General features: G+C 51.5%; 3 protein-coding genes across 31 annotated transcripts in view; 1 reads left to right on the forward strand and 2 right to left on the reverse strand.

The window, feature by feature from the left end:
- The window catches only part of AK8 (adenylate kinase 8), a 157,701-nt gene extending 152,674 nt beyond the window's left edge, over positions 1 to 5,027 (reverse strand). For 5 of the 7 annotated variants that reach the window (XM_054520766.2, XM_002820319.6, XM_054520772.2 and 2 more), the window contains exons 1-2: positions 4,837 to 5,027; positions 1,795 to 1,879 (exon numbers count right to left, since the gene is read on the reverse strand). In XM_054520766.2, coding sequence (XP_054376741.2) covers positions 1,795 to 1,879; positions 4,837 to 4,920 — 169 coding nt within the window. In that variant the 5' untranslated portion in view covers positions 4,921 to 5,027. Of the gene's footprint in view, positions 1 to 1,794; positions 1,883 to 4,411; positions 4,509 to 4,836 lie in introns of those variants that run through there. The other 2 variants (XM_054520768.2, XM_054520770.2) reach the window with 2 other exon arrangements.
- On the forward strand, positions 4,160 to 23,248 carry SPACA9 (sperm acrosome associated 9). 15 transcript variants are annotated; one of them, XM_054520790.2, is made up of 7 exons: positions 5,581 to 5,679; positions 6,276 to 6,351; positions 6,950 to 7,142; positions 12,047 to 12,227; positions 15,473 to 15,675; positions 16,395 to 16,542; positions 18,060 to 18,134. In XM_054520790.2, exons 4-7 carry the CDS (start codon positions 12,084 to 12,086, stop codon positions 18,069 to 18,071), a joined length of 507 nt encoding a protein of 168 aa, XP_054376765.1. In that variant the 5' UTR covers positions 5,581 to 5,679; positions 6,276 to 6,351; positions 6,950 to 7,142; positions 12,047 to 12,083; the 3' UTR covers positions 18,072 to 18,134. The 15 variants fall into 15 exon arrangements, with proteins under 15 accessions (XP_054376767.1, XP_024108506.1, XP_054376761.1 ...); XM_054520785.2 differs by lacking the exon at positions 6,276 to 6,351 and having other exon boundaries at positions 5,372 to 5,679; positions 18,095 to 23,248; XM_054520789.2 differs by lacking the exon at positions 6,276 to 6,351 and having other exon boundaries at positions 5,372 to 5,679.
- TSC1 (TSC complex subunit 1) overlaps positions 19,458 to 25,214 on the reverse strand; it is a 53,479-nt gene continuing 47,722 nt past the window's right edge. For 8 of the 9 annotated variants that reach the window (XM_054519330.2, XM_024251680.3, XM_024251678.3 and 5 more), the window contains one exon: positions 19,458 to 24,873. In XM_054519330.2, the coding sequence (XP_054375305.1) occupies positions 24,354 to 24,873 (520 nt within the window). In that variant the 3' untranslated portion in view covers positions 19,458 to 24,353. 9 annotated transcript variants of the gene reach the window in all.

Genomic DNA, 25,214 nt, shown 5'->3' on the forward strand with positions numbered 1-25,214 from the left:
GAGTTTCACAGCTTCCATCTGGGTTAACCAAACACGTCCATTTCACAAACGAGGAAAGTGAGGCCAAAGAGAGCCACGATCTCTCACGTCTCTACATTTTAAGATGAGTGAGCTGCAGGGTCCCTGACAGTGGGGAGGGAGGTGGGGGGATGGCAGGACAGAGGACTGTGCTGCACTGCACTTTCCACTCGCTCTTGGTTGACTTTTAGTCTTACTTTGTTTTTACTTTACTTTTACTTTAGCTTTTACTCGGCTCTTATCTCACTTTTACTTTGTTTCCTTTTGCTTTGCTTTCCCTTTGCTGTCCATTCTTTCTCTGGTGGCGGTATGAGATAGCTGCGTGGGGGCAGAGATGCTCTCCGCAGCCCTGGAATAACAGAGCTCAGCAGCACTCAAGCTCCCAGCACCCACTTAGCCTCAGGGTGAGGGCAGGGGGGAATGCAGGAACTTCCTCCTCTCGCAAATGGGAGTCAGTGAGGCCTGGGGGCGAGCCTAGGTCTGCAGCAGTAAGGACTACTCAGGAGCGCAGGGTAGGCTAAACACCCACCCTAAGAGCAGGTGATGAATCTGGGGAGACAGAACCTCCCACCTGTACCATGTAATAAACAGCCAGCCAGAGAAAGGAGGTCTCTAAGAGTCACTGCAGGGCAGAGTAAACTGCACCAGGAAGGTGGGGTTGGGGAGAAGGCAAATCGGACACGGGGAAGGGGGTCCCAAGGCCATCCCAGCACCGCACCACCCCTGCCTGGGCATATAGGACACTCAGTCAACATCCGCTGAACAAGGGAAATGTCTAGTGAATCAGCCATTTGCACCTAACCAGAGGCTCAGAAAAGGGCCTTTTTGTTGGCCCTTTGTGGGGTCTCTCTCTGTACCTGCCTGCCTAAGTCCATGTAGTGGCATCGGGACCCAAGATTCCCTTACTCTGCTGCTCCGCAGCCAGGCCTGGATGCGTCAGGACCTGCATGCGGGGCACAAGGAAAAGGCTTGGAACCTCCTCTCTTTCTTGTTTTTAACTACCTAGTGTCATTTCTCACCTTGGGCCTTCTGAACCTCCACACAGGGCATCTCTGGCCTCTGGCCTCAGCTGTACCAAGCGCTAATTTCACTGGTGTGCTGGTAGCTCCTTCAAAGCAGCTAATGCTCCAATGAAAGAAACATAAAAGCTCCAAGACATCAGTCCTCCCCAACAGCTCACAAGGGACAGGACTGATCCTCCACTTGGCAAATGGACCACGGAGTAGAGTGAGGGGCCTTCCTTGAGTGAGCGCCTCCCTCCTCCCCGGTTCTATGCTCCAGCCTTGGGTCAGGCTGACCTGCACCGGCCAACTGCAAAGGTTTGGGGAGCTCGGAAACTCATTAACAGGCTCCGATAATGAGACCATCGGAAAAGTCCAAGAGCTTGCCTGTCTAGGTAGACCAGAAACCAAACTTACACCTGACAAGTGGAGTGATCAGAGAGCTGAAACCCAACAGGCGACATCAGATAGGGCAGGGAAAGCATTAATAATTGATTCCATGGGTCATTCTGGAGTTTTCATTTTAATAACTTGGCAAAAGAATTTTTGTAAGTTGTGCTCCAAAAGAAATCAAAGCATTTTTCAATGAACCACCACCTCAAGTTGATGAAATCCCTCTCTTCTGACCTCCCTTCAGACACAGGTAGGACAGAATGGTGCTCAGCTCTTCTCGGGATGGGGCAGGGTCCCTGGAGAGGAGGAGGAGGAGGAGGCAGAGCAGTCAGGGAAGAAGGGGAAGGGGGAGGGGAGGGGAAGAGCCCCAGCCAGTGCTCACCATTGTCGTTGTCTCTATGCAAGTGCTGGATCATGAAGGGGATGGGATCCTCGGGCTGGTGGATCAGGAGTTGCTCCAGCATGTTCTGTGGGTGCAGGGCAGACACCCAGGTGGTTAATATCTGCAGGGGCACCTGGTCACCATAGATACCAGGTATGGGGCCTGCTGTCTCCACTGCACCCCACCAAACATGCCTTCAACCTGGGACCCAGCCACCGCCCCAGCTGGCATCTGCTTGGGTCCCCATGAGCAGAGGCATGAGGGGGGCCACGTGGTGCTGCTGCAGAGGCACCTATGGGGAGGCAGAAGTGGAGGAGTCTCGCCCCTGATTCAGAGCAGGCAGTCCAGGGCTCTCTCCCCTGGGGCCCTTTGAGCTTCCCAGATGAGCCTTCTCCAAGTTCTCAAGCATCACCATTCCCCTCAGAGCCTTAGCAGATACTGTTCCCTCAGCTTGGAAGCTTCTTCCTTGGCCTCATCCTGGCTAACTTCTGCTGTCTCAGATGTCAATGGGAACACACCTTCTTGAGTATGTGCACTACGTAAATATGTCAGATGCTCCTGCACCTGCCTGCGGGCATTGCCCTGTTCCATGCCTTACCCTGTCCCTACTCACCAGGCCACCATCCCCCCGGCAGGCCATGGGTTCTGTGGGCCTCCTTGTCTGCCTAGAGCCTTGGCACCCCAATGCCTGGCAGTCATAGCAGATGCCCAGCGCAGATGTTTGCTGGGGAACATGACCGTCACCACTAACTGTGTCTCTCCAGAACGGAAGAGAATGTTACCAGCCAGATTTCTAAATAGTCCTGGGATATTCTGGCCATTTCGTCCAATCAGGCAAACATATCAAGAGAAAGCAGCTTCTGGGGTTGCAGAACCCTAGGCAGAGAAATGAGGAGGAGCTCATAGCAGCTGTGCTGCTGCAATAAGGGGCATCCTTCAGCCCCAGGGACAAGGAGGGAGGGGCTGTAGCCCTCTTGGAGTGAAGGGCGTGTAGGGCAGGGAAAAGAGCACCCAGCCGTGAGAAGTCTTGGTTTCAGCCCCACTGTATCTCATCAGCAAGTCCCTTCCCTTCTCTAGTCCTCAGCTTCTCTGCCTGTTCAGTAGCATAGCTGGAGTGAATTCATGTTTGTATATCACTGGTGCGACGGAATGAGATGATTTTAGATGGTTCACACATAAATATTTTACATTTCATGTTTAAATCATTGTGTATTTAATGTGTATTAGAAAAATAAGTACATCAAATCAATAATTTCAAGGATATCACTTAGGACAAGGCAAAAGCGGCTATTTAATTTTTTTAAAAGGGGAGTTGATTTAAACAAGTGATTAGTTTAAATGGAGGTGCAGTAGTGGTTATGCAAATCTGTACATGTGACACAACTGCACAGAACTGTATGCACAACAAAAACATCAATGCAGGTAAAAATGGAGGAAATCCAAACAAGGCCTACAGTCCAGGTAATCCTATTGTACCAATGCCAGTTTCCTGGTTTTGACAATGTGCTACAGTTATGTTAGATGTTATCACGGGGGCAATGTGGGAGGGGAGACCAGAAATCCATACTATTTTTTAACTTCCTGTGAATCTAACATTATTTTAAAATCAAAAGTATAAAAAATGGAAATGGTCAAAAACATGGAGGGAATACACAGATGACTAAGGACTGGAAATACTGGACTGAAAGCTTTCTTGTTGGGAGGCCGAGGCAGGACTGTTTGAGCCCAGGAGTTCAAGACCAGTTCGGGCAACATAGCAAGACCTCGTCTGTTCTAAAATTAAAAAAAAAAAGATTAGCCAGGTATGGTGGCCTGCACCTGTAGTCTCAGCTACTCTGGAGGGACTAAGGCAGAAGGATTGCTTGAGCCCAGGAGTTCAAGGCTGCAGTGAGCCATGATTGTATCACTGCACTCCAGCCTGGGCAACAGTGCAAGACCCTGTTTCAAAATCAATAAAAGCTTTTCTGGGCAATTCCTCCAACAATCACTGTGGAAAACACACCAGGTTCTCTAGAGCAGACAACAGGGCTCCAGATGCTCCCCCATTCTGCCCTGACCTGCTGACTTCTGACCCAGCTAGCTATTTTATTTGTGATTGGCCACTCAAGCAGTTTTAGGAATCTCTTGCTCTCCCTCTATCAGTTAACACTTTCCGAGGGAAATGTGTTTGATGGAGGTGCAGACACGGGTTTCTTTGTCTGGGCTCAGCTGTCTAGTGTGCAGGGCAGAACCTCAAATGACCACAGACACCACTATGCCCTCCATGCCATGCCCCTGGGGATGGCGTGTACCCTGGGAAGCAGACAAATGATCTGGAAACTGAGCTCCAGCTTCCCCTTGCCTCTCAGAACCTTTGAGTGGCTGAGAGTTCTTCCCCTCCAGCTCCGGAAAGCCTTGACCTCCACCAAGTGCAGAAGGGAAAACTGGGGCCCCGGCGGGGATGGGGTCTCGCCCAAAGTCACACGGTGAGCCGGGGGCCCAGTCAGGCCTGGAGCCAGGATGAGAGCTTCGGAGCTGCCGGGGACGTCTGGCCCTGAGGAGGAGGGACCAAGGTGGGACATGGGAGGCGGCCCTCTCCGAGGATGGAGATGCCAGCTTGAACTCGGACAATGCCCACCTCAGAAACCTGGGCTGAGAGGCTCCCCACAAATTCGACAGATGGTGATTGTCAGCGCCGGGAGAGCCCCTGGGAGACCACCTCTTGCAACCTGGCACTTCACAGGTGGGGAAACCGAGAAAAGGAAAGGACGTGGTTCCAGACCATAAGGCCCGCTGGCGGCACAGCCAGGACAAAATCCCGGCTCGAGTGGCCCCCTTCCTCCCCCTGGGTCCGCCTGAGGCAAACCCGGGCAGGGCTAGGGGCGTCCCCAGTTCGAGGGCCCCCTCGGGGTCACGGCGACACACGAATCGGACATCCCGAGGTGGGCTGCTTCGTGGGCGCGCGACTCGGCCCCAGCTGCGGGTCCTGGCCGCGCACCCGACGTCGCAGTGGAGGCTCCCGAGCCGCCGCCAGCGTCGCGACGGGCAGGGGTGTCCGGTCACCTGCATCAACTCGAAGATGTGGTTCTCCTCCCCGTACTGGGGCATCTCGGGGGGGATACGGTGCGGGGCGGTAGTCGCGTCCATATAGCCGTCTCGGCTCGCCGCTCCCTAGTAACTGCGTCGCTAGGGCCGCCGCGCCCACTGCGTCATCAGCAGGCGCCGCGGCCCCGCCCTGCAGGCTCCGCGCCGGGCCCAGATACCCGAGCCTTGGTCGCGCGAGTCGCTCCCCCACGGACCTCCCCGGCTGACGCGCTCTGCGGCTCGGGCAAGTTCTTTCCCCAACCCCGGCCTCGCTTTTCCCATTTGCGCATCTTAGCGGGGGACACCCTCAGGTGGCTTCCAGCTGGGCCTCCTCGTATCTGAGACCCCCGACGAAACCCAGAAGGGGCAAGTAGGCCCTCCGAAGGGACGGGAGGCAGACCCTGCTTCTGGTTCTGTCAGTGCTCCCCGGCCCGGCTCCCTGTGCCTCAGTTTACCCATCTTTAAAATAGAGACGCGGGAATAAATGTGGGGGAGGGTGTTTGAAGGGGGAGGGGCGTCTATGAGATGGGCCGGAGGTTCGAGGATCGGGTGGAAATCCTCAGCCTAATTCCTAGCGTCGAGCCCCGGTAGACCCCTCCCGGCTCCCCGGCTCTGGCCAAGCCGCCAAGTGACCCGATTGCTATGGCACCGGCGGTAACAATCAGGCCCGCGGCCCCGCCCCTTCTCGCCCGACCTCCCCACCCACCCTCGCCTCCCGAGTCCTGGGACGGGCCTCCCCACCCTCCGGGGCACCGACACTCACGGAGTCACTCCAGCTTCTGGGTGCTCCGTGGAGCGAAGAGCGCTCTAGGACAAGCAAGGGTAAACAGGAATGAGTGTGGGTGGGCCCACTCGGACCCCACCCCGGCCTCTGGGTCAGAAACTGGAAGCTGGGGTGGAGGATGGAAAGATGGAGAGGTCCGGAGGATGGAGGGGCCTGCACAGCTGTCTCGGGGTGGGGGCGAGGGGAAGGTTTGCGCTGGAGACGGAGCTTTTCGAGTCGTGTGAATTCCCAGTGGTACGGGGCAGCTTGATATTTTATTAGTCGCAACACTGAATTGGGAGCTCTAGCTCTTGTCTGTTGCCGTTAATAGTAGGAGCTATAAGAGTTTGTTGAACCCTTAACTTTGTGCTCTCGGCAAAACTCTGTTGTCTCTGTACCTTATGGAGAGGGAAAATGGCACGGGCAATGCAGACAGCCCCAGATTCAAGTCCTGGCTCCACTTCTTACTGTGTGAGCTTGGCAAACTCTCTGCTTGCTCCGTGCCTCACTTTCCTCCCCTGTGAAGAGGGAACTGCTGAAGGATTTCAGGAGCTAATGTATTGGAGAGTAACTGGCATGCAGTAAGCACACAATATATGGGGCTACTATTAGTAGTAGTATCTCATTTAATCGTTCCAACAACCCTGTGAAATAGGCACCTTCATTCCCATTTTACGGATGAGAAGTTGGAGGATTAGAACAATGAGGAGTGGCTGGCTGGGTAACTTTGGGTGAGTCACTTCCCCTTTCTGGGCTTCTTTCCTCATCAGTTGTTGATCATCCAGCCTTAGAACCAGAAGGCCTCTTGAAGAAGAGGGTAATCCAAACTCTCTCATTTGACAGATGGATAAACTGAGGCCCAGAAAAGGGAGAAATCCTGGCTAGGGCCACTGGTTAAATCGGGCCGAGCCAGGGCATGAACTCTGCATCCAGGTTCCAGCTAAAGCCCTTTTCTACCAGCCACCAGTCCAGAGACATGCCCTCCCAACGTAAAAGCCAGCACTGTTGCCTCTTCCCCTCCAAACCGCTTCCTCAAAGTGTGTACACCTTGGTAGGCTTGTCAAACCCAACTGTAAAGATAGCTGGGGAAGAAAAGGAAGCTGCCTCCCCCTGAGCAAAGAACACAACAGCCATGCCTGCCATTTGCACTGGAGAGGTTTGGCTTGCTTCCTGGACATTTCTGAAATGACTTGCCTTTCTCCTCATTTATTTTAAGCCCTAGGCACTTTTCCTACCATGATTTAATCTTCTTTAGCAGCCTGGAAAAATACAAATCAATTAAAGCCTAAAACCTATGGGTAATCACTTTTTTCCTCCCCCCTCCCCCAGATCGAGAAGTGCCCATCCCCTGTGCCTTTCATCCACACTAATTTGGCCGCAGTGGCTCTCGTTCAAGGGACGATCACTTCGGATAACTTATTACAGCTCCTCTCATGACATTCCTGGCGTGCATGTCACAAGTTGCTAGGATCAAGAACGGAGTCAGTTTTGCTCTCAGCGGTTCTTGGGGCCACCAGCCAAGGTAGTGCTGTATCCCTGGAGGATTTGACAGCCCCAGGAAGCCCCAAGAGGGTGACAGGGAGCTGGGCACACAAAGGGCAGCCCCCTGAATGTTTAGTCCTCCTTGCTTTGGGTCAAGGAAAAGGGAAAGTCTAGTGGTCATGGAAGTGAGGCCTGGGGCTAGGGCTCTAGCCAGTGGCTGAACCCTAGAGAGGTCAGGCAGCTCTTCAGGCCCTTGGCTTTCCCTATCCTCACCTCCACAGTCAGTCTGATGTCTGTTGTGTTTGTCTCTAAGTACAACCAAGGAGAAAGGGAGGAGGAAGGAGGGAAGGAGGAGGAAGGGAGGGATCCAAGTTAAGAGCCCAGACTTTATAAAGCCAGGCAGAGCTGAGCAAGAAGTCCTGACTTGCCCATTCCTTATCTAGCCTCGGCTTCCTAATCAGGATAACCATGGTACCTGGCTCTAGGGCCATGGTGAGGACTTGAGCTAACACGTATCCTAGAGCCCCATCACGTGACCCGTGCTGTTCTTAGAAGGACTGGAGTGAGCCACCCTTCTTCAGGCCAGGATCTCCTTGAGGGCTGGAGCACAGCCCCAGCTGTTCCAGCACCATACCCACCCTCCTCCTGCAAAGGCCCCTGCTGCAGACGGTGGCCCTTTGTTCTCCAGGTTCCCACCTGCTTCCCTGCTTTATTTCCTCCTTATCTAAAATGCTGTTCATTTCACTCTTCTGCATGGTCTGCCTTCCCCTGTGAAAGATGAACTCCTCCAGGGCAGGGAGTCTTGTTGGACACCCCAGCACCTGAATAGTGCCTGGCACACAGTATGAACACACAGGTGAATGAATGCATGAAGTGCTTTTCACCCCCTTGGCTTAGAAGCCTTCTGCTGTTCTTTCAAATGCTTCACCTGACACTGGGGTCCCTCAGCCTGACTCTGTCCACTGTCCTCTTCTGCACCTGCTTACAACAGTCCCACGTCCCCACATACTGACCTCTAGCCCAGGGTCCCACCCCCACTGCACGCCTGCCTCACCTCTCCACAGCCTCCTTCTTCTCAAGTCCAGGTTCAAACATCCCCTCCTCCAGGAGGTCAAGCCCTTAGCAGTTCCTGCTGCTTTTGAGGTACACACCATGCCTGTGATGGTGTCCCCTGCCATTGCACACACATGCTTCAGCCACAGTAGCGTTGATGATTCTGATGATGGCACCACCACATTCCGGGCCCCATGGTCCACGCCGTACACCTCTGGTCTCATGTCAGCCCACCCCAGGCTGGGAGGCTGCTGCACACTGAGGCTTAGGGAGGATAGGCAGCTTGCCCAAGGTCAGCAAGAAGAGGTGGAACCAGGATTTGAATCCAGGCCTCTGTGACTCCGGGGCTCCAGCTCCTTTCATGACATTCCTGGTGTGCATGTCACAAGTTGCTAGGATCAAGAACAGAGTCAGTTCCTCTCAACCACTACCAACCACAGCTCCCACCATGATGAGGGAAAAGCCAGGCCAAAAGGGCACCGCCCCTTCTCCCTGGAACTCCACCTATGTGCTCTCTCTCACTTTTCTGGAGCTTCACCTTTGAGTCATTTGTAAGCCCTGGGCCAAGATTAGGGCAAGGCAAGTGATGCACCCTCAGCACAAAACTTAAGGGAATGCCAACAATTCAATCATTGAGGTGGATGTTTTTCACGTTTTAATGCAATATATTTTAAAAATCAAAAATAATGCCTAAAATCCATTTAGAATAACATGTCAAAAATTTAAGTAAAGGTAGGCTCAGTGTTATTGATTTCTCCTTTTGCCTCAGGCCTCAATATGGCAAGGTGCAGCAATCTTTTTTTTTTTTTTTTTTTTTTTTGAGACGGAGTCTCGCCCTGTCGCCCAGGCTGGAGTGCAGTGGCACTATCTTGGCTCACTGCAAGCTCCGCCTCCTGGGTTCACGCCATTCTCCTGCCTCAGCCTCCTGAGTAGCTGGGACTACAGGTGCCTGCTACCACGCCTGGCTAATTTTTTGTATTTTTAGTAGAGACGGGGTTTCACCGTGTAGGCCAGGATGGTCCCGATCTCCTGACCTCGTGATCCATCCACCTTGGCCTCCCAAAGTGCTGGGATTACAGGCGTGAGCCACCGTGCCCGGCCAGCAATCTTTTCTTTACAAATTCTGATGTTGCCAGCTCATGCTCCTAATCCTAGCACATTGGAAGGCTGAGGTGGGAGGATCGCTGGAGCCCAGGAGTTCGAGACCAGCCTGAGCAACATAGGGAGACCCCATCTCTACAAAAAAAAAAAAAAGAAAAAAAGTAGTCAGGCATGGTGGCACATACCTGAGGTCCCAGCTACTCAAGAGGCTGAGGCGGGAGGATCACTTGAGCCCAGGAGGTCAAGGTTTCAGTGAGTTGTGATCACACCACCACACTCCAGCCTGGGTGAAAGAGCAAGACCCATTCTTTAAAAAACATTTTTGGGGCTGGGTACAGTGGCTCATGCCTATCATCCCAGCACTTTCGGAGGCTGAGAAAGGCGGATCACTTGAGGCCAGGAGTTGAAGACCAGCCTAGCTGATGTAGTGAAATTCCATCTCTACTAAAAATACAAAAAATAGCCAGGTGTACACGTGGCACACACCTGTAATCCCAGCTACTCAAGATGCTTTTTTTTTTTTTTCTTTGAGACAGGGTCTCACTGTGTCACCCAGGTTGGAGTGCAGTACTGCAATCATGGCTCACTGCAGCCTTGACCTCCTGAGGTCAAGCGCTCCTCCTGCCTCAGCCTCCCAAAGTGCTGACATTACAGGTGTGAGCCACTGCGCCTGGCCTATTTTCATCTTGATTGCCAAGTTTTTTGGCGCCTCCTTAAGTTTTGCATGGAGGCAAGTGCCTCCCTCACCTCACCCTAGTTGGGCCTGGGTGAGCCGGACACCATGGGAGGCGCACCAGGAAACCACTGTGCATGAGTCAGCATGTCTGCTCCAAGGGGCAGGGACCAGCCAAGGATATGGCAGGTGTCAATAAACCATGGACCCCCCCCCCATCTCATTCCCCACCTTCAGCTCTCCTTTCCATAGGAGGCTGAGCTGGAAAGAGGCCCCTGCCCTGCATGTCCTGGCCCAGGCCCACCCCCAGGGGAGCTGCAACTGTCCCTGTGTCTGTTGACAGTCACAGTGCTGTGGCTCTGCTACAGAAGCATGCTCTCTTGTCTTTCCAGGAGACCCACTCAGTGGCTCTTAAGGTGGCTCCTCTAAGGCAGCCTTGCTGGCTTTTGGCTCCAGGGATAGAGGCTCCATGGCTGGGCTCCATCTTGCTAAAGGGCCTCTTCCCCAGCCTCCTCCAAGTTCTCTGATTTACCACACCCATCATCTTGCGGAGGCCATCTCCTGGTCTATTCTTGTGTTTCCTTTCATTCCTCTGATGCCATCTCCTCTTGCATCAACTGGGATGCTCCCCCTACCCCGCCTCTTCTTTTTTTTTTTTTTTTTTTTTTTTGAGTCAGGGTCTCACTGTGTCCCCCAGGCTGGAGTGCAGTACTGCAATCATGGCTCCCTGCAGCCTTGACCTCCTGGATTCAAGCTGGACCCCCAGCTCCAGCCCTGCTGGAGCAGCAGAAAGAAATATTTCCCAGCCCCTTCTTGTTATTCCCATCCACCTGGGACCTGCTTGGAAGCTTGGAATGTGCCTTCCCTGCCCCAGTCCATGCTAAATGTTCTGGCCCCTTCCATCTCCAACATCTCCCTTGGACTGGACCTGACCTCAGCACAGCCTTCTCTGACCCCTGCTCATGTGGGGACACGTTTGAGCCTGGCCTTTGTTCTGGAGGCAGTGGAGGGGCAGCCGAGTGTGGCAGCACTGACGATGCTGGTTAGACGTAAGGAAGCCTAGGACCCAGGCTATCTTGGGCACAAATTTGCTGTGACACCCTGGGCAAAACCTTTCCCTCTGAGCCTCACTTTCCCCGTAGCAGCTCAAGGGAATTGGTTTTCTAAGTCCCTTCCAGCTCTAACGTGATAGAAATCTGTGGTCTGGAGCATTTTGCACTCACTCAACAAAATTATGATGTCATGGAGCACACACCCACAGACTTTTCTGCTCACAGGAGGATTGTAGATGCCCTATGGACCACCCAAATCACAGCAGGGACAGTCTGTGAGGCGCCAAGAGAGAGCCCTCCCCACAGCCTCCATGTTACTGATCATGGCATTCCAGCAGTTAACAGGGTCAGGGAGCAGTCCACTAGCTACCAGCCCTGCCCTGAGAATGCACAAACCTGACACCAAGGCTCCTGCCCCCAGCCCAGAGCAGGCAGACTCACATCTTCTCAAACTAGACAGTCTAGTATTGATTCTTCTCCCCGCTTAATCCATGGGAAGGAATTCCCAGACTTTCCCACCAGTTGCAGAGCGGCAGATGCTTTAAAATAATTTAATCCAAACTGATAATCTCCTGGTTTTATATCCTGTGGCATATCCCTTGATCCGAGGTTTTGCTGATGCCACAGCGAGGGATTGGAGGCTGTGTGTGTACATGCGTGCATGTGTGTGTATGTATGCATGTGCCTGTATGTGTGTGTGCACATGCATGTGCCTGTATGTGTGCGTGTGTGTGTGTGTGCGTGCATGTGTGTCGATACCCACATCTGGAGAAACAGAACCAGAGAAACTGTCCACAGCTGAGGGAAGAAGTCACATTTCATGGCAAAGAATGTGTTCATGGAGGGTAAATTTCGAGGTCAGGCTCAGCTGTGTCATGGACAGCCTGGGGGGTCTGCACAAGTGTGCAGCCTCCCAGGGCCTCACTTTTTCTGTGGGGAGGCGCTCACAAGGCGCTCCAGTGAGAGGGGCCATGGGTATGCCTCTCCCCTGACAGTCCTTCCCTCCGGAGCTGGATCCGAGCATTGGGTCCCAGGACCTCATCACTATCCTCTTTCTCCCCACAGATTCCTCCTATCCTGTAAATGACCACAGAGGAAGACAATGAATGAGGTGAAAGAATCCCTTCGCAGCATCGAGCAGAAGTACAAGCTCTTCCAGCAGCAGCAGCTCACCTTCACCGCCGCTCTGGAGCACTGCAGGGAGAACGCCCACGACAAGATCCGGCCCATCTCCAGCATTGGACAGGTGGGGCTCCCGACCCCCACCCCGGCCGAGGGGCAACAAGCCCAGTCCCCTCTCATGAAAGATGAAACCACTGGGGCCCAGAGAGGGGAAGGACATTTGTGCCAGAATCAGGACCCGGACCCAGAACCTAAATGATGGAATGAGTCCTTCATTCGTTTCTCTACCAAATATGTAAGTGAATAACAACAGCAGTTAAAGAGGCGGGTTTAAGACTCAGCCGGCCAGGGCTTAAGTCCTAGCTCTACCATGTGCCACTGCTGTGATCTCAGGCCAGTGACTTCACCTTTCTGTGCCTCAGTGTCCTCATCTGTGATGCAGGTTCAGTGGTCACCCATAGAAAACTGGGGATTTACTGGTGACCAGAGGGATCCTGTCCCTCTCATCAGATTCCGCTGGGGGTTGAGGAACTGTGGGATGCCAAGCACACTGCCAGGTGCTTTCGCAGATGTTTTTATTTAACCTGCATCTCCTCCAGGGTTAGCTACTGTCCAGGTTTGCTCTGCAGGACTTGGAGGCCTCAAGACCAAATGAGCCTTCCAGGAAGTTAGGGGCTGGAGCTGCAGTGCAGTTAGGAACACACACAGGACAGCCCTTCACAGCTTGGAGGGAGTCAGCTTGTGGAAGGGTAACTGCCCCAAGATAGGTGGGAACAGGCCCAGGGCTCAGAACTGCAGAGGAGAAACAGGCTTGGGAGGAACAAGCAACCCTCGCTGGCAGCATCCTTTAAAAACTTTTTTTCTGGCCAGTCGCGGTGGCTCATGCCTGTAATCCCAGCACTTTGGGAGGCCGAGGCAGGTGGATCACGAGGTCAGGAGTTTGAGAACAGCCTGACCAACATGGTGAAACCCCGTCTCTACTAAAAATACAAAAATTAGCTGGGCGTGGTGGCGTGCGCCTGTAATCCCAGCTACTCAGGAGGCTGAGGCAGGAGAATTGCTCGAATCTGGGAGGTGGAGGTTGCAGTGAGCCGATATTGCACCACTGCACTCCAGCCTGGGCAACAGAGTGCGACTCCGTCTCAAAAAAAAAACAAAAACAAAAACAAAAAAAAGAAAAACTTTTTTTCTACTTTTGGTAAAATGTTTCCTCGATTTTTTAACTCAAAAAATGTTAAATGTAGAGGCCGGACGCAGCAGCTCATGCCGCTAATCCCAGCACTTTGGGAGGCCGAGGTGGGTGGATCACTTGAGGCCAGGAGTGGAGACCAGCCTGGCCAACATGGTGAAACCCCATCTTTACTAAAAATCCAAAAATTAGCCAGGTGTGGTGGTACGCACCTGTAGTCCCAGTGACTCAGGAGGCTGAGGCAGGAGAATCGCTTGAATCTGGGAGGCAGAGGCTGCAGTGAGCCGAGATCGCACCACTGCACTCCAGCCTGGGTGACACAGCAAGACCCTGTCTCAAAAAAAAAAAAAAAAAAAAGTTAAATGTACAGAAAAGGAGCACCCATATAACCCTCACCCAGATTCACCAACTTGTGACATTTAGCCAATTTAGCCATATTTGCCCATGCATGCAGCCCCTGAGCTATTGGAAAATAAACTTCCTCTTCTGTAAACCTGGACTTCGGGGGAAAAAAGAAAAGAAACTGCCTACATCCTTTTTAGTCCATCCTCCAGAAGCTTCAAAAGTCAACAAGTGTCCCTTCCCAGAATCTACATCAATGCGTAAGGGAGTGGCCTTCTTGCCTTAGGTTCAACCGAAGGCTCTTGGTAAACAGTGGCCTTGTGTTCTGAGTTGCCTCTCACCCCTCCCATGTCCTCCCTGAACCAGAAGTGTCCAGAGGTTCCCTGCACACCGCCCCCCACCCCTACACTGCTCTGTTGTAGTTACACCGTGGGGCAGGTTCCTCCTCCTCGACCCCCACAGGTGCCTTTGTGGGTATGTGTGTCAAAAGCCTCTCCCCCTTACAAAGCTGCTTGTGCCTGGCAATCCTTGGGAAGAAACCACTTCAGATTGTTTGGGGAAACATCCCTTAGCAACAAAAAGACAAACAGTTACAGCAAGAAAACCCTGATTTAGATGTAGACCTTTGTGGGTGCTGGAGGAGGTGATACCTGCATCTGTCATCAGATTGTGGAGAGTAGAACCATCTGACTATGAAATGGGTCTGTTCTTCTGGCCTGGACCACAACCAGTTCCTCCCTAGCACAAGATCAGACCTCCCGCTCTGGCCCAGCCTTGGATGCAGTCACTGGGTAACTCCATAAGCTCCACTTACTGGCCTGCCCCTCTTTCTCCACCTTGTGAACACAGTACGGCTGAAGCCCAAAGGATTCCAGTCCCTGCTGTTTCCTCCTCAGTATGGGTGGCCCATGCTGGCATTTCTCACAATGAACCCTCTATAAGTGGGATGACAGGCACCGTGGCAGTAAGTCAGGGGGCAGCCCCCTTTTGCTTTAGGCGGTGGTTGGTTCCGGTGGCACGGGGACAGGTGAGGGGTAGGGCACGGAGCCACTGAGCCGGAGACAACATCCAACTAAGCCACTGGTGCCCTGGGCGGGTTATTTCACCTCTCCAAACCTCCAGTGCTCATGTCATGGTACTCATCTGTAAAATGAGAATTTTAAAAGGTACCTACTCAGTGTGTAGGGTTTAGATGAAGACAAGTGAGAGCAGGCCTGTAAAGCATTTTGCATGGTGCCTGGAACACTTGATTTTATATCTATCTATCTACCCATCCATCCATCCATTTAATTAAATTAATTTTTTTTTTTTTTGAGATGGCGTCTTGCTCTGTTACCCAGGCTGGAGTGCAGTGGCATGATCTCGAGTCACTGCAGCCTCCGCCTCCCGAGTTCGAGTGGTTTTCCTGCCTCAGTGTCCCAAGTAGCTGGGATTACAGGCATGTGCCACCACGCCTGGCTAATTTTTTTTTTTTCCTAGTAGAGATGGGGTTTCACCGTGTTGACCAGGCTGGTCCCGAACTCATGATCTCAAGTGATCCCCGCCCACCTCAGCCTCCCAAAGTGCTGGGATTACACGTGTGAGCCACTGTGCCCAGCCGATCCATTAATTTCATATCATCTGTCTACCTATCCATCCATCCATCCATCCATCTATAGAGAGAGATACCACTATATAAAGTGGTCTGTACCTTAAAATGCTTAAGTGTTACTTGTGTCTCCCCCATGAATCATGGAGGGTGGGAGAGAGTAGTGTGGGGGCTTCTGGACATTTGCACCATAAGCCAGCCAGGACCCGGGTTGGCATGTCCCCAGCTCATGTGGCGGTGGCCTTTGCAGGTGCAGAGCTACATGGAACACTACTGCAATAACTCCACAGACCGGCGGATTCTGCTCATGTTCCTGGACATCTGTTCAGAGCTGAATAAGCTCTGCCAGCACTTTGAGGCCGTGCACTCTGGCACCCCAGTCACCAACAACCTCCTCGAGAAATGCAAAACCCTCGTTAGCCAAAGCAATGACTTAAGCAGCCTCAGAGCAAAGTAAGTCCCTCTGATGCTGCTCTTCAGGCCCCGTGTGTGCCTGTGGGGAGGCCTCTGTCCTGCTTCTTTCCTGTTGCCTGGATCATGTGGCTCCTATTAGACCACCCTGGGCAGGAAATCCCAGTCTCCACTCATTTACTGGAATGACTCGGATTCAACGAAACCTTTTCTTTACAACCATCATAGACATGGCAGGACACCCAAGTGCCTCACGGGTGTTAGCACCAGGCAGGTGGAGAAGGGGGTGTAGAGCCCAGAGCAGTTGCCCCCAGAAGCCCACAGAGATCCTCACTGACATGCAAAGAAGTGGACACCAGAGCCGCCTCCCAGGGGCAGCAGCACTGCCACTGAGGGCTCCTCATCCTGACAGCCCGGGAGCCCGCAGCACAGTGGGCCAGAGCCTGGGGAAGCTCTGTAGATACCAGGGTGAGAAGAGCCAGAGGGATGAGCCAACCAGTTCTTCACCCCTAACCCAGGTTTCTACGGACCATGGGGCAATGGTTTGCATCTCCTGTCTTTCACACCAGAATTACCTGGGGCTTGTGGCACCCCAGGCCTGGTCTGCCAGAATCTCTGGGGACAGAGCACCTCAGCATGCTGTGTGTCCAGTTCTAAAGCCTCCCCAGGTGACTCTGCTGTGCCTGAGGTCTGGCAGCTGCTTGCCACGGCATGGCAAGTCCCGGGAGCATGGGCTAACCCAGCCCCCTGCCGTCCTGCAGATACCCTCATGATGTGGTGAACCACCTCAGCTGTGACGAGGCCCGGAACCACTACGGAGGCGTGGTCAGCCTCATCCCCCTCATCCTAGACTTAATGAAAGAATGGATCGCCCACTCCGAGAAGTTGCCACGCAAGGTGCTGCAGCATGTGAGTGAGCCCCAGGCGCGCCAGGAGAGCACCAGGGGAGCCGCTCGTCCTGCCCAGGCCATAGGCGCCCAGCCCGGGGCCACTAAACACAAGTGTAGACAGCTCACAAAAGGCAGCCTCAAACCCAGGGGATGTTCAAAACCACCCTGGAGGCCTCCTGGTGGGAAACTGTAACTCAGAGCCAGGAGCTCCGTCGGTAGAGAGCTTTGCTGTTTAATTTGGATTTTACTGGTTGGTCCTTTTTTCATTGGTACCCATGGTCCCTGTCACTTACTAATCCCAAGGGAATCAGCCAATATATTACTGAGACTTCTTCTCTCTCTTCTTGCTTTAACTTCTTTTTTTTTTGAGACGGAGTCTCGCTCTGTCGCCCAGGCTGGAATGCGGTGGCACAACCTCGGCTCACTGCAACCTCCGCCTCCCAGGTTCACGCCATTCTCCTGCCTCAGCTTCCCAAGTAGCTGGGACTACAGGCGCCCACCACCTCGCCTGGCTAATTTTTTGTATTTTTAGTAGAGACAGGGTTTCACCATGTTAGCCAGGATGGTCGCAATCTCCTGACCTCGTGATCTGCCCTCGTGATCGGCCTCCCAAAAGTGCTGGGATTACAGGCATGAGCCACAGCGCCCGGCCCTCTTGCTTTAACTTCTAACGTTTCCACTTCTAAGCATCAGGCTCTGTGCTGATGAAGAGGAAACCCACATACAGGAGTTGCCCAAACAGGATGGTGTGGTAGAGGGTCCCAGGAGGGCACTGAACTGTCACCTAGGTCCTCTTTGAGCCACATCTGGCTCCAGTGCCAGGCCTGTCCCTGGTGCGGGCTGCAGTTTTGCAGAGAGCGATCAAGCTGGAGACCATCTGCTCCTTGCCCCACCACCAGCCCCAACTGTAGGCAAGGCACATGCTGTTTGCGAGCCAGGGATGCTCCCCTCCAGGATGGAGTGGGGGTCAGCATGTGGAACTCAAGTGTGTTTATTTTTTTATTTTTTGAGGTGGAGTTTCACTCTGTCTCCCAGGCTGGAGTGCAGTGGCACGATCTCAGCTCACTGCAACCTCCACCTCCAGGTTCAAGCGATTCTCCTGCCTCAGCCTCCTGAGTAGCTGGAATTACAGGCGCCCACCACCCCCACCTGGCTAATTTTTATATATTTTTTTTAGTAGAGACGGGGCTTCACCATGTTGGCCAGGCTGGTCTTGAACTCCTGACCTCAACTGGTCCACCCGCCTCGGCCTCCCAAAGTGCTGGGATTACAGGTGTGAGCCACGGCACCCAGCCAGAACTCAGTAGTGTGTTTAGTTCTGCGGATCACAGCCAAAGGGGAATAAACTCACCTTTCCTTCTCCTTTACTTGGGAGAGGGAGACCATGACAGAAGCCAGAATTCTGATTTTGTGGCTCCTGAGCAAGGGCAATGACCTGGTTTTCACAGCATAGTTGAACCCCAAACATTGTAAAATGTGCCCTGGCTTCTGAGCTTGCCCAAAGTAATGTCTGACTGTTGGTTTTTCCCTTCACAGGGGACGACTTAGCTTCTGTATTGTTGCTTCCTCAGGGGCAGACAGTCAAGAATAAAAAGTATTCTGCCACCTCTCTGCCTGACTTGGTTTCCTGGGATTTATCCCTGAAAGAAAACCTACATTTCCCCTAAGACATCAAAGGACATTGGGCAGTAGCCACGCACGCAAAGCCTCAGGAGACAGCAGAGAGAGAGGCCACCCTAGGCAAGGGGGCGTGCCTGTCTCGAGTCGGCTTCTAAGAGGCTCATGCCCAAGCTCCAGAGGGCCAGCATTCAGATCTTCCTCCAAGGATGGGAAGTCTAGTTAGAGACCTAGTCAGATAAGAAAACCTGAATTTTCCAGAGAAATTAAAAACTGCTGCCTCCTAGTCTTAGTCTCAAAGGAGTTGCTTCAACTATTAAAATGGGCAGAGCAGGGTGGGCGCAGTGGCTCACGCCCGTAATCCCAGCACTTTGGGAGGCCAAGGCGGGTGAATCACTTGAGGCCAGGAGTTCGAGACCAGCCTGGCCAACATGGTGAAAACCCGTCTCTACTAAAAATACAAAAAAACTAGCCAGATATGGTGGCAGGCGCCTGTAATTCCAGCTACTTGGGAGGCTGAGACAGGAGAATCACTTGAACCTGGGAGGCGGAGGTTGCAGTGAGTCGAGACCGGGCCACTGCACTCCAGCCTGGACGACAGAGTGAGACTCTGTCTCAAATAAATAAAACAAATAAAAATAAAATGGGCAGAGCAATGCTGATTTCCAGACACAGCCAGGCAGAGGCAAGCAATTGAAAGCCACATCGCAAATGAAACTCTTTCCTGGTCCTTATATGGAAGTCCCAGGCCAAGAGATCATAAGCCAGAGTAGATGTCAAAATTGTGTAAAGGCAGTTTCCGGCCTTCTTCTAAAGCCCATGAAGGGCACGGAGAAGGGAGTGTTGGGAGCTGCACTGTCTCCTTGGCACACTCACATTAACACAACCAGCAAGGCTCAAGAGGGCAAGCTCTGGAGCACTGAAGTGTCAGTGTGGTGCCACCAAAACATGCGACACCCAACATGCCAGCACGGAGGAGCAACACACCCCTGCAGGCAGCCTGGCTCTGGGAGTTTTTCTGTAGACAGGATTCAAGTCACCCCCTCCCACACTATGCCACTTGGCCACTCTTTGAGGAAGAGCATGAATTTGAGGCAGATACAGGTAGGATTTGTGGCTGTGCACCAGATAATTTGCCAGAATAAAAAGGGTCTTCTTAGAGACAAAAGCCCAAATCCATTATTTGTCAGGCTCCTCTTCCAGTCATCCAAGGTAGCCAGACCAGACCCTAAGGCTTTGTATCTTTGGACCAGTCCCCTGCTTGACCTAGAAGCTTGCCAAGGCCAGTGTAAGCCACAACATGTCCACACAGCAGAGTAGTGCAAAACAATAAATTTTTATTTGTTCACAGTTAAACACAAGCAACTGCCTTGACATTTTAGAACATTCTAAGAAGGACAGCAAACCCTTTTGATTCCAATTCCCATTCACTAAGATTGTACCATTTAATCTTGCAGTTCATATTTATGGCATCTGATGCGGATTGTTGACATGCTTTTAGGATTGAGGCGGGAAAGTTTAGACCTTTTGACAAGAGCTGACTTTCTTCAATTTAACTAAAAGCAGTCCGTTAAAAAAAAATCAGTTTCTTTTCACTGATGGGACCCCTTTAAACTGCAAGTTTGCCACACATGGTTCATCCATGATTGAGTTATAAAACTAGATTATGTCTTAGCAAAATCTGTTCCTCCGTAATATATTTGTGGTCCATAGAAGTCTTCTGAAAAGTGATTACTGATTCTTCCTAGTGCAAAATGCATGGCTGCCTCTTTCATAAGCCAAAGTACTTGCTACACAGAGCAGCACCATACCCTCCTGTCCAAACACTGTAAGAGGTGGGGAAAGGGAGGGAAGGGTTGGTCTGGGGGTTCTCAGACTTTCACGTCTCCACTGAAAGGTCCATTCCAATGGTTAAACCAGCCTACTTATCTCAGAGGATAGATAATGTGGCGCTGGGAAGCGGGGAGGAAGCTCCTCTGCCATCATTCATTTGTTTCATGACCAGAAGCCGTGGGTACAGGTGCTCGGCTCTTCCAGGCAGGCTTCCCTTGTAGCTACAGCTCCTCTTCCCTCAGGCGAGCACATACGGACTGCAGGACGGCATGGAACAGACACGAGCACGCTCCCCTGGGCACATTGAAGAGTCCCGGACAGGCAAACAAGCCACATGGGCCAAGGGTCACAGCAGCAGCCTAGGGGCCAGTCCTCGACCTAAACTTGTTCTTTCACCTACAGACAAAAGCTTAATCAAGTGCAATCAATGCCTTGGGACCTTTGCAGCAATCTGGGGGGCATGTGTCACAGAACTCTGGATGTAAACAGATACACAAACATCTTCAGACTGGATACGTTTTTCCAATGCTTGTTGCAGGTCGGTTTTGAAGCATGTACCCTGGAGAGTGAAGGTGCAGCAGATAGGTATACTGATTTGAGTCACTCCACACAAGGCAGCTTCTTTCTCCAGGTGGGACAGAGCCACCCGGGGGAACCACTCTCCAAGAGTATCCGCAGGAGGCGGGCGGCACTCCATCTCACCAAGGTCTTGGCCGGGCCTTTGCTCTGCCCAAACCCTCCTCCAGCCTGTACAGGCCTCCTCCCACCTCTTAGTGCTTTCAGTGAGAAAAGGTGAGTCTCGTTACGCAGAACTTTTGTTTGCTCTTCAGTTCTTTCTTTCTTCAAGTGGTATGTATGCTGTACTATTTGGTAGAAATTCACATTGGCTTGTCACAGCACACTTCGGTTGTGCTGGCTACATGAAACATATACCCAGTTTTCTATTCTTAACAGCGAGTCTGAGCCTCTGTGGTCTCAGAGATCCTTTCATCCCCCCGACCATTTTATACATCCTCCCCTGAACAACTGCTAGAGTTTTATCTTTCTCAACAAATATACCAGAAACTACGTGTGCTGTTGCAAATGGGGACGGCCCAAGAGTCTGGAGTTTTGTTCCCTGCTGCCCTGCTTTTACCCAGTAATGTGCAGCATGGTGGGTGAATTCTTCTAATTGTCCTGGGTTGTAACAGTTCACCTTCTCAGAACATTTTGGACTGTTTCCCCAACCATGTCACATAAGCTTTGGCTCACAAAGTAGCTCACCTCTCGCCTCTCCACTCATCAAGCTTAGTAAGAAGATTCTGCAGCTTAGTCCCAAAGGTCAGGCAGTTTTCTCTCCTGAAAAACTCTGTGGATACACCTAGAGAGGTCACTGTCTGCCCACCTGCCTTAGTAATGCTGGTCCTAAAACTCATCTCCAAGGACATCTTTCACAACGTCTCCATCTAAGATATGACCTTGACCTTCCTACCTTTGGGTTTGTTTTTTTTTATATTCATGACGACGTGTTTCTTCCAATCCCATAATAACAATTTTTATAGACTTTATAGCAGAGCCTTGTCAATGGCTTTTTGAAAATCCATAAAAGTTCTATCAGATGTAGATCTGCGTGTTTATTCACCTGCAGGGACTCGGGAGCTCATTTGCTCTGCGTCTTCCTATCCCCCTCCCCGCTAAAACTGTAGTGCACCTTTTTAAAGGAATTCCATGCTGCACAGCAGCAGACTTCGGGCTCCTCGGGGCCTGTGCTGACTCTGGTTAGTGTCAGGTGGGGATCCGAGTAGGTTATGCACATTGGCCAAACAGCTGAGACAGGTATGCTCACCCATAGTGATTTCTGGATGGAGGCCATCCAATCCCAATATTTATGAATATCAAGCTGCTTAATTGGTTTCAAGGTAGACTCTGCCCTTAACGCTTATTGTACTAATACCTTTGCCCAGGACTGAATTGCCTCTCGAGAGTCCTACTATCACCTTTCCATCTTTAAAACTACTCACTGCAGCATGATCAAGTGACCTGTTGACTCTTGGCAGGTTTATCACGTCCAAAACCAAACCAAACCTAACTACCGACTCTGGAGTTCTTTGCAACATGAAAGCCTACATTTTTAGGTTCGGCACCTTCAACATGACTCCAGGTCTCATTCTCCCAACCATAGTTGAATAAAACCCACAGTGTCCTAGAATTCAAAGGCACCTGAGCTTGGAGCCACGTTTGTTATAAAGCTGAGTAAAGGGACACCCAGGCCGGATGGACGAGCTGAGGACTCTGCGCAGACACGTCCATGGAGCGTCTAGCCCAGGCCTCTGTCCATGGTGCCTCCTTTCTTCCCTTTATTTTTACAAGCTGTCCGTTTCTAAAATGTTTTTTCTTTTGCACTTGGGCCTCTTTTCCTTTGCCAATTAAGGAAAAGGCTTTAAGTGCCTGGTATCTTGTTCTGTGGCGCAGATCTCTTGGGCATGAGGAGAAGGAAAGCACTTAAAACCAGTTTCAGGATTCACTGATGGGATTTCCTTCCCTTTCTAAATTTGTTCACGTTTTCCTTTTCTAAAACTGAACCAGGAAACTAGACTGTATTGGATTTTAAGCTTTCCTTTGGACAAAGCTGAATTAAATGTGTGGTGTCACTAATACTCCACATCTGACAATTCAGTACCAACTGCCAGCCTGTGCTAGGCTGAGTAGTTGGGACCACGCCCTGCCACAGGATGGGAATCAGTCACACCCAGAAAGCCTGCCTGAACAGGTTTTCTGCTGGTATAGCTAGGGTGACATAGAGTCTCTAACTGTCTAGTCCCCTTTAGTTAGGGATGCTAGAATATTTATTGCCATGCTAAAAAAAAAAAAAAAAAAAAAAAGACTTTCATTCTTTCGTGCTCGAGGCCTCTGTGTGCACTAAGATTTCGTACCATGACAGTTTTTTACCTCTTTATGACTGAATCCTTCTATTCTTTTTAATGAAAGATAGACACAGGAAAGCCAAGTTCACTGGCTCCTTCCTACCAACTCCCCCTGCCTCAGCTGGAACACCAGACCACAGTTCTTAGGCTTCTAGCATTTCTTTCAGGAGCACTTGTTGAGTTTGGATTCTCTGCCACTGCCACTTTTCTGACTAGTGTCATCTCCCGTGAACATGTAGGGCAGCCTAGTGGGTATACACAGCCAGCCTTTACCAGCATTCTCCCGGACTCTGTTTAGACTGCTCTGCCATTACTAACGTGGAGAGTATGATGATATCAGTTCCCTGGAGAGTCAGCCCCTGAAAGCTGGAATTGGTATGAAAAAGCTGCCCCCCTTCTGGGGGCCTAGAACCTGCTACAGTGAGGCAACCCTAAAGGCCTGGGAAATGATGGTCACATACACTTTGCAGAAACTCTTTGGACCTTCAGAGCGTTTCTGCTGCAGTGTCACAAATAAGCTGACGTGAACAAGAGGCGTATGCACACAAAGGGAGGCCAGCAGACAGAAGTGTTTAACAAAAGGCCCAGCAAGCTGAGGTGGCCTAAAGGTGCAGTTCCTCATGCTCAAGTGCTTCTCGGGTAACCTCTCCCAGTGACTGCTCCTTGCCTCCTATGGAGAACAGGTTTTACCACCTACACACCAGCCTGTGGTCACAATAATACCAGCATTCAAGCAAACACCAAATAAATAAGAGGTAGTGGGGGAAGAAGAGACAAGAGCTTTCCCAAAGGGTGTATGGTCTCCACAGTGCCAGCTCTAGATTTCTGAAACAGGCTTCTGTTTACACAGAACTTTCTAGGAAGCTTATCAGAACTGCCAAAAGAATGGAAGTGTGAATAAACCATTGTTTTTCTAGACCTGCTGCTTTAGATGCTGAACTTCAGAATCAAAAAAGCAGTCGAAAAGTCTCATGTAAAAGCTTTCATGTAAAGACAACCAGCTTTGCAGGCTATGTCTTCCTGAAAGGGACAAAACCAGACTTACCTGCAATGCAACAAACTACCTGGTCTAATTGAGAGCCAACCCAGTTATCTGAACTTCAGGAAAGCAGAAAGTGGTGTGTTAGACTCAAAGATTAAATTTGGCCTCATATTGCACAGGTTCAAAGGACGCAACCATTTTGGGGGGAAAGGAAGAAACTAAAGCTACTGAGGAACACCAACTGGCCCTTGGATTAGAACACACTGCGAGGTAAATGAGAGGGGGTTAGGGCGGGTGGAGGGGAAGGTCAAGAGGCATTTCAATGCCAGATCCAAAAACCGTTCTGCATTCAGTCAGCTGTCCAAAGGACCTCCGTCCCATTTCCACACATGAACTTGCACTCAGACCCTGGAAACAGGAAAGCTTTGAAACGTGCATTCACACCTCCTGTTCTGTGCCAACAATATGCAAGTTAACACTGATTGACCATCATCCTTAGCTGTGTTCATGATGAGTCTCATTGTAGTCCATGATATGTAGCTGTCCAACACTGTCCGGGTTCGGGGGAGATGTGTGCGGGCCATCTAGATTCAGGGGAATCTTGGCTTCCACACCCAAGTCTTTGCCCAGTTCTGTCTTTAGGCTCTCAGAAAGGCTACTGGTCATGCCGTCCTCATCACACTGGCTCTCGCTCTTATTACGAAATAACTCTCGAGCCTTCATACCCAGGAAGCTTTTTGAACTGGGAAGTGAGCCCACAGTGGTGGGGATGCTGGCAGAGGCTTCTCCCATAGTCGTCTCCCACCGACTGCTGAATGGGCCTGCCCTCTGGTGTGGGGGTTTCTCTGGGGTAGAAAGCTCGCTGCTGCTGCTGCTGCTGCCTCCACCTCCTCTGCTTCCACTACTGCCCCGGGTGCTGCTGGGCCTGGGGGTCTTGGTCTCACCGTTGTGGCCAGATGCCTCTTCATTGTGCCCTACCATGGAATCTGAGCACCCGTCGTTACAACAGTCAAGCCTGTAAGAAAGCCGGGGAGGAAAAAAGGAGCTGGTGATTGGAGTGTCCACATTCGGAAGATGTGGAATTACACTGACACTCACTCACACTGACAATGAACTTCGCTAGCCCACTCTCTGTTTTATAATACTGGACTCAAGCAAGAGATCTCATCAAGAGAAACCTAAGTCACAACTAGGGATACTAGGTGGCAATCTTAAGTGTGAACACTTCCTGTGGCCATATGGAGGGACTCAAGGCCAGGAAAACGAACACGAAGAGATCACTGGGCGTTTTGAGGAAAGGAACGTCAGAGTGGGTCTCTGAAATGGAGTGAGCTGAGCGTTGCAGCCCTGTCTAAT

The sequence above is a fragment of the Pongo abelii genome, chromosome 13 (assembly GCF_028885655.2).
Source record: "Pongo abelii isolate AG06213 chromosome 13, NHGRI_mPonAbe1-v2.0_pri, whole genome shotgun sequence".
Classification (NCBI taxonomy): domain Eukaryota; kingdom Metazoa; phylum Chordata; class Mammalia; order Primates; family Hominidae; genus Pongo; species Pongo abelii.

Excerpts from the sequence above, each read along its gene's own strand:
- SPACA9 (XM_024252738.3), top strand. The coding sequence starts at position 12,084 with ATGAATGAGGTGAAAGAATCCCTTCGCAGCATCGAGCAGAAGTACAAG. Across the intron at positions 12,228-15,472 it reads CCATCTCCAGCATTGGACAG|GTGCAGAGCTACATGGAACA; the intron begins GTGGGGCTCCCG and ends TGGCCTTTGCAG. Across the intron at positions 15,676-16,394 it reads TTAAGCAGCCTCAGAGCAAA|ATACCCTCATGATGTGGTGA; the intron begins GTAAGTCCCTCT and ends GCCGTCCTGCAG.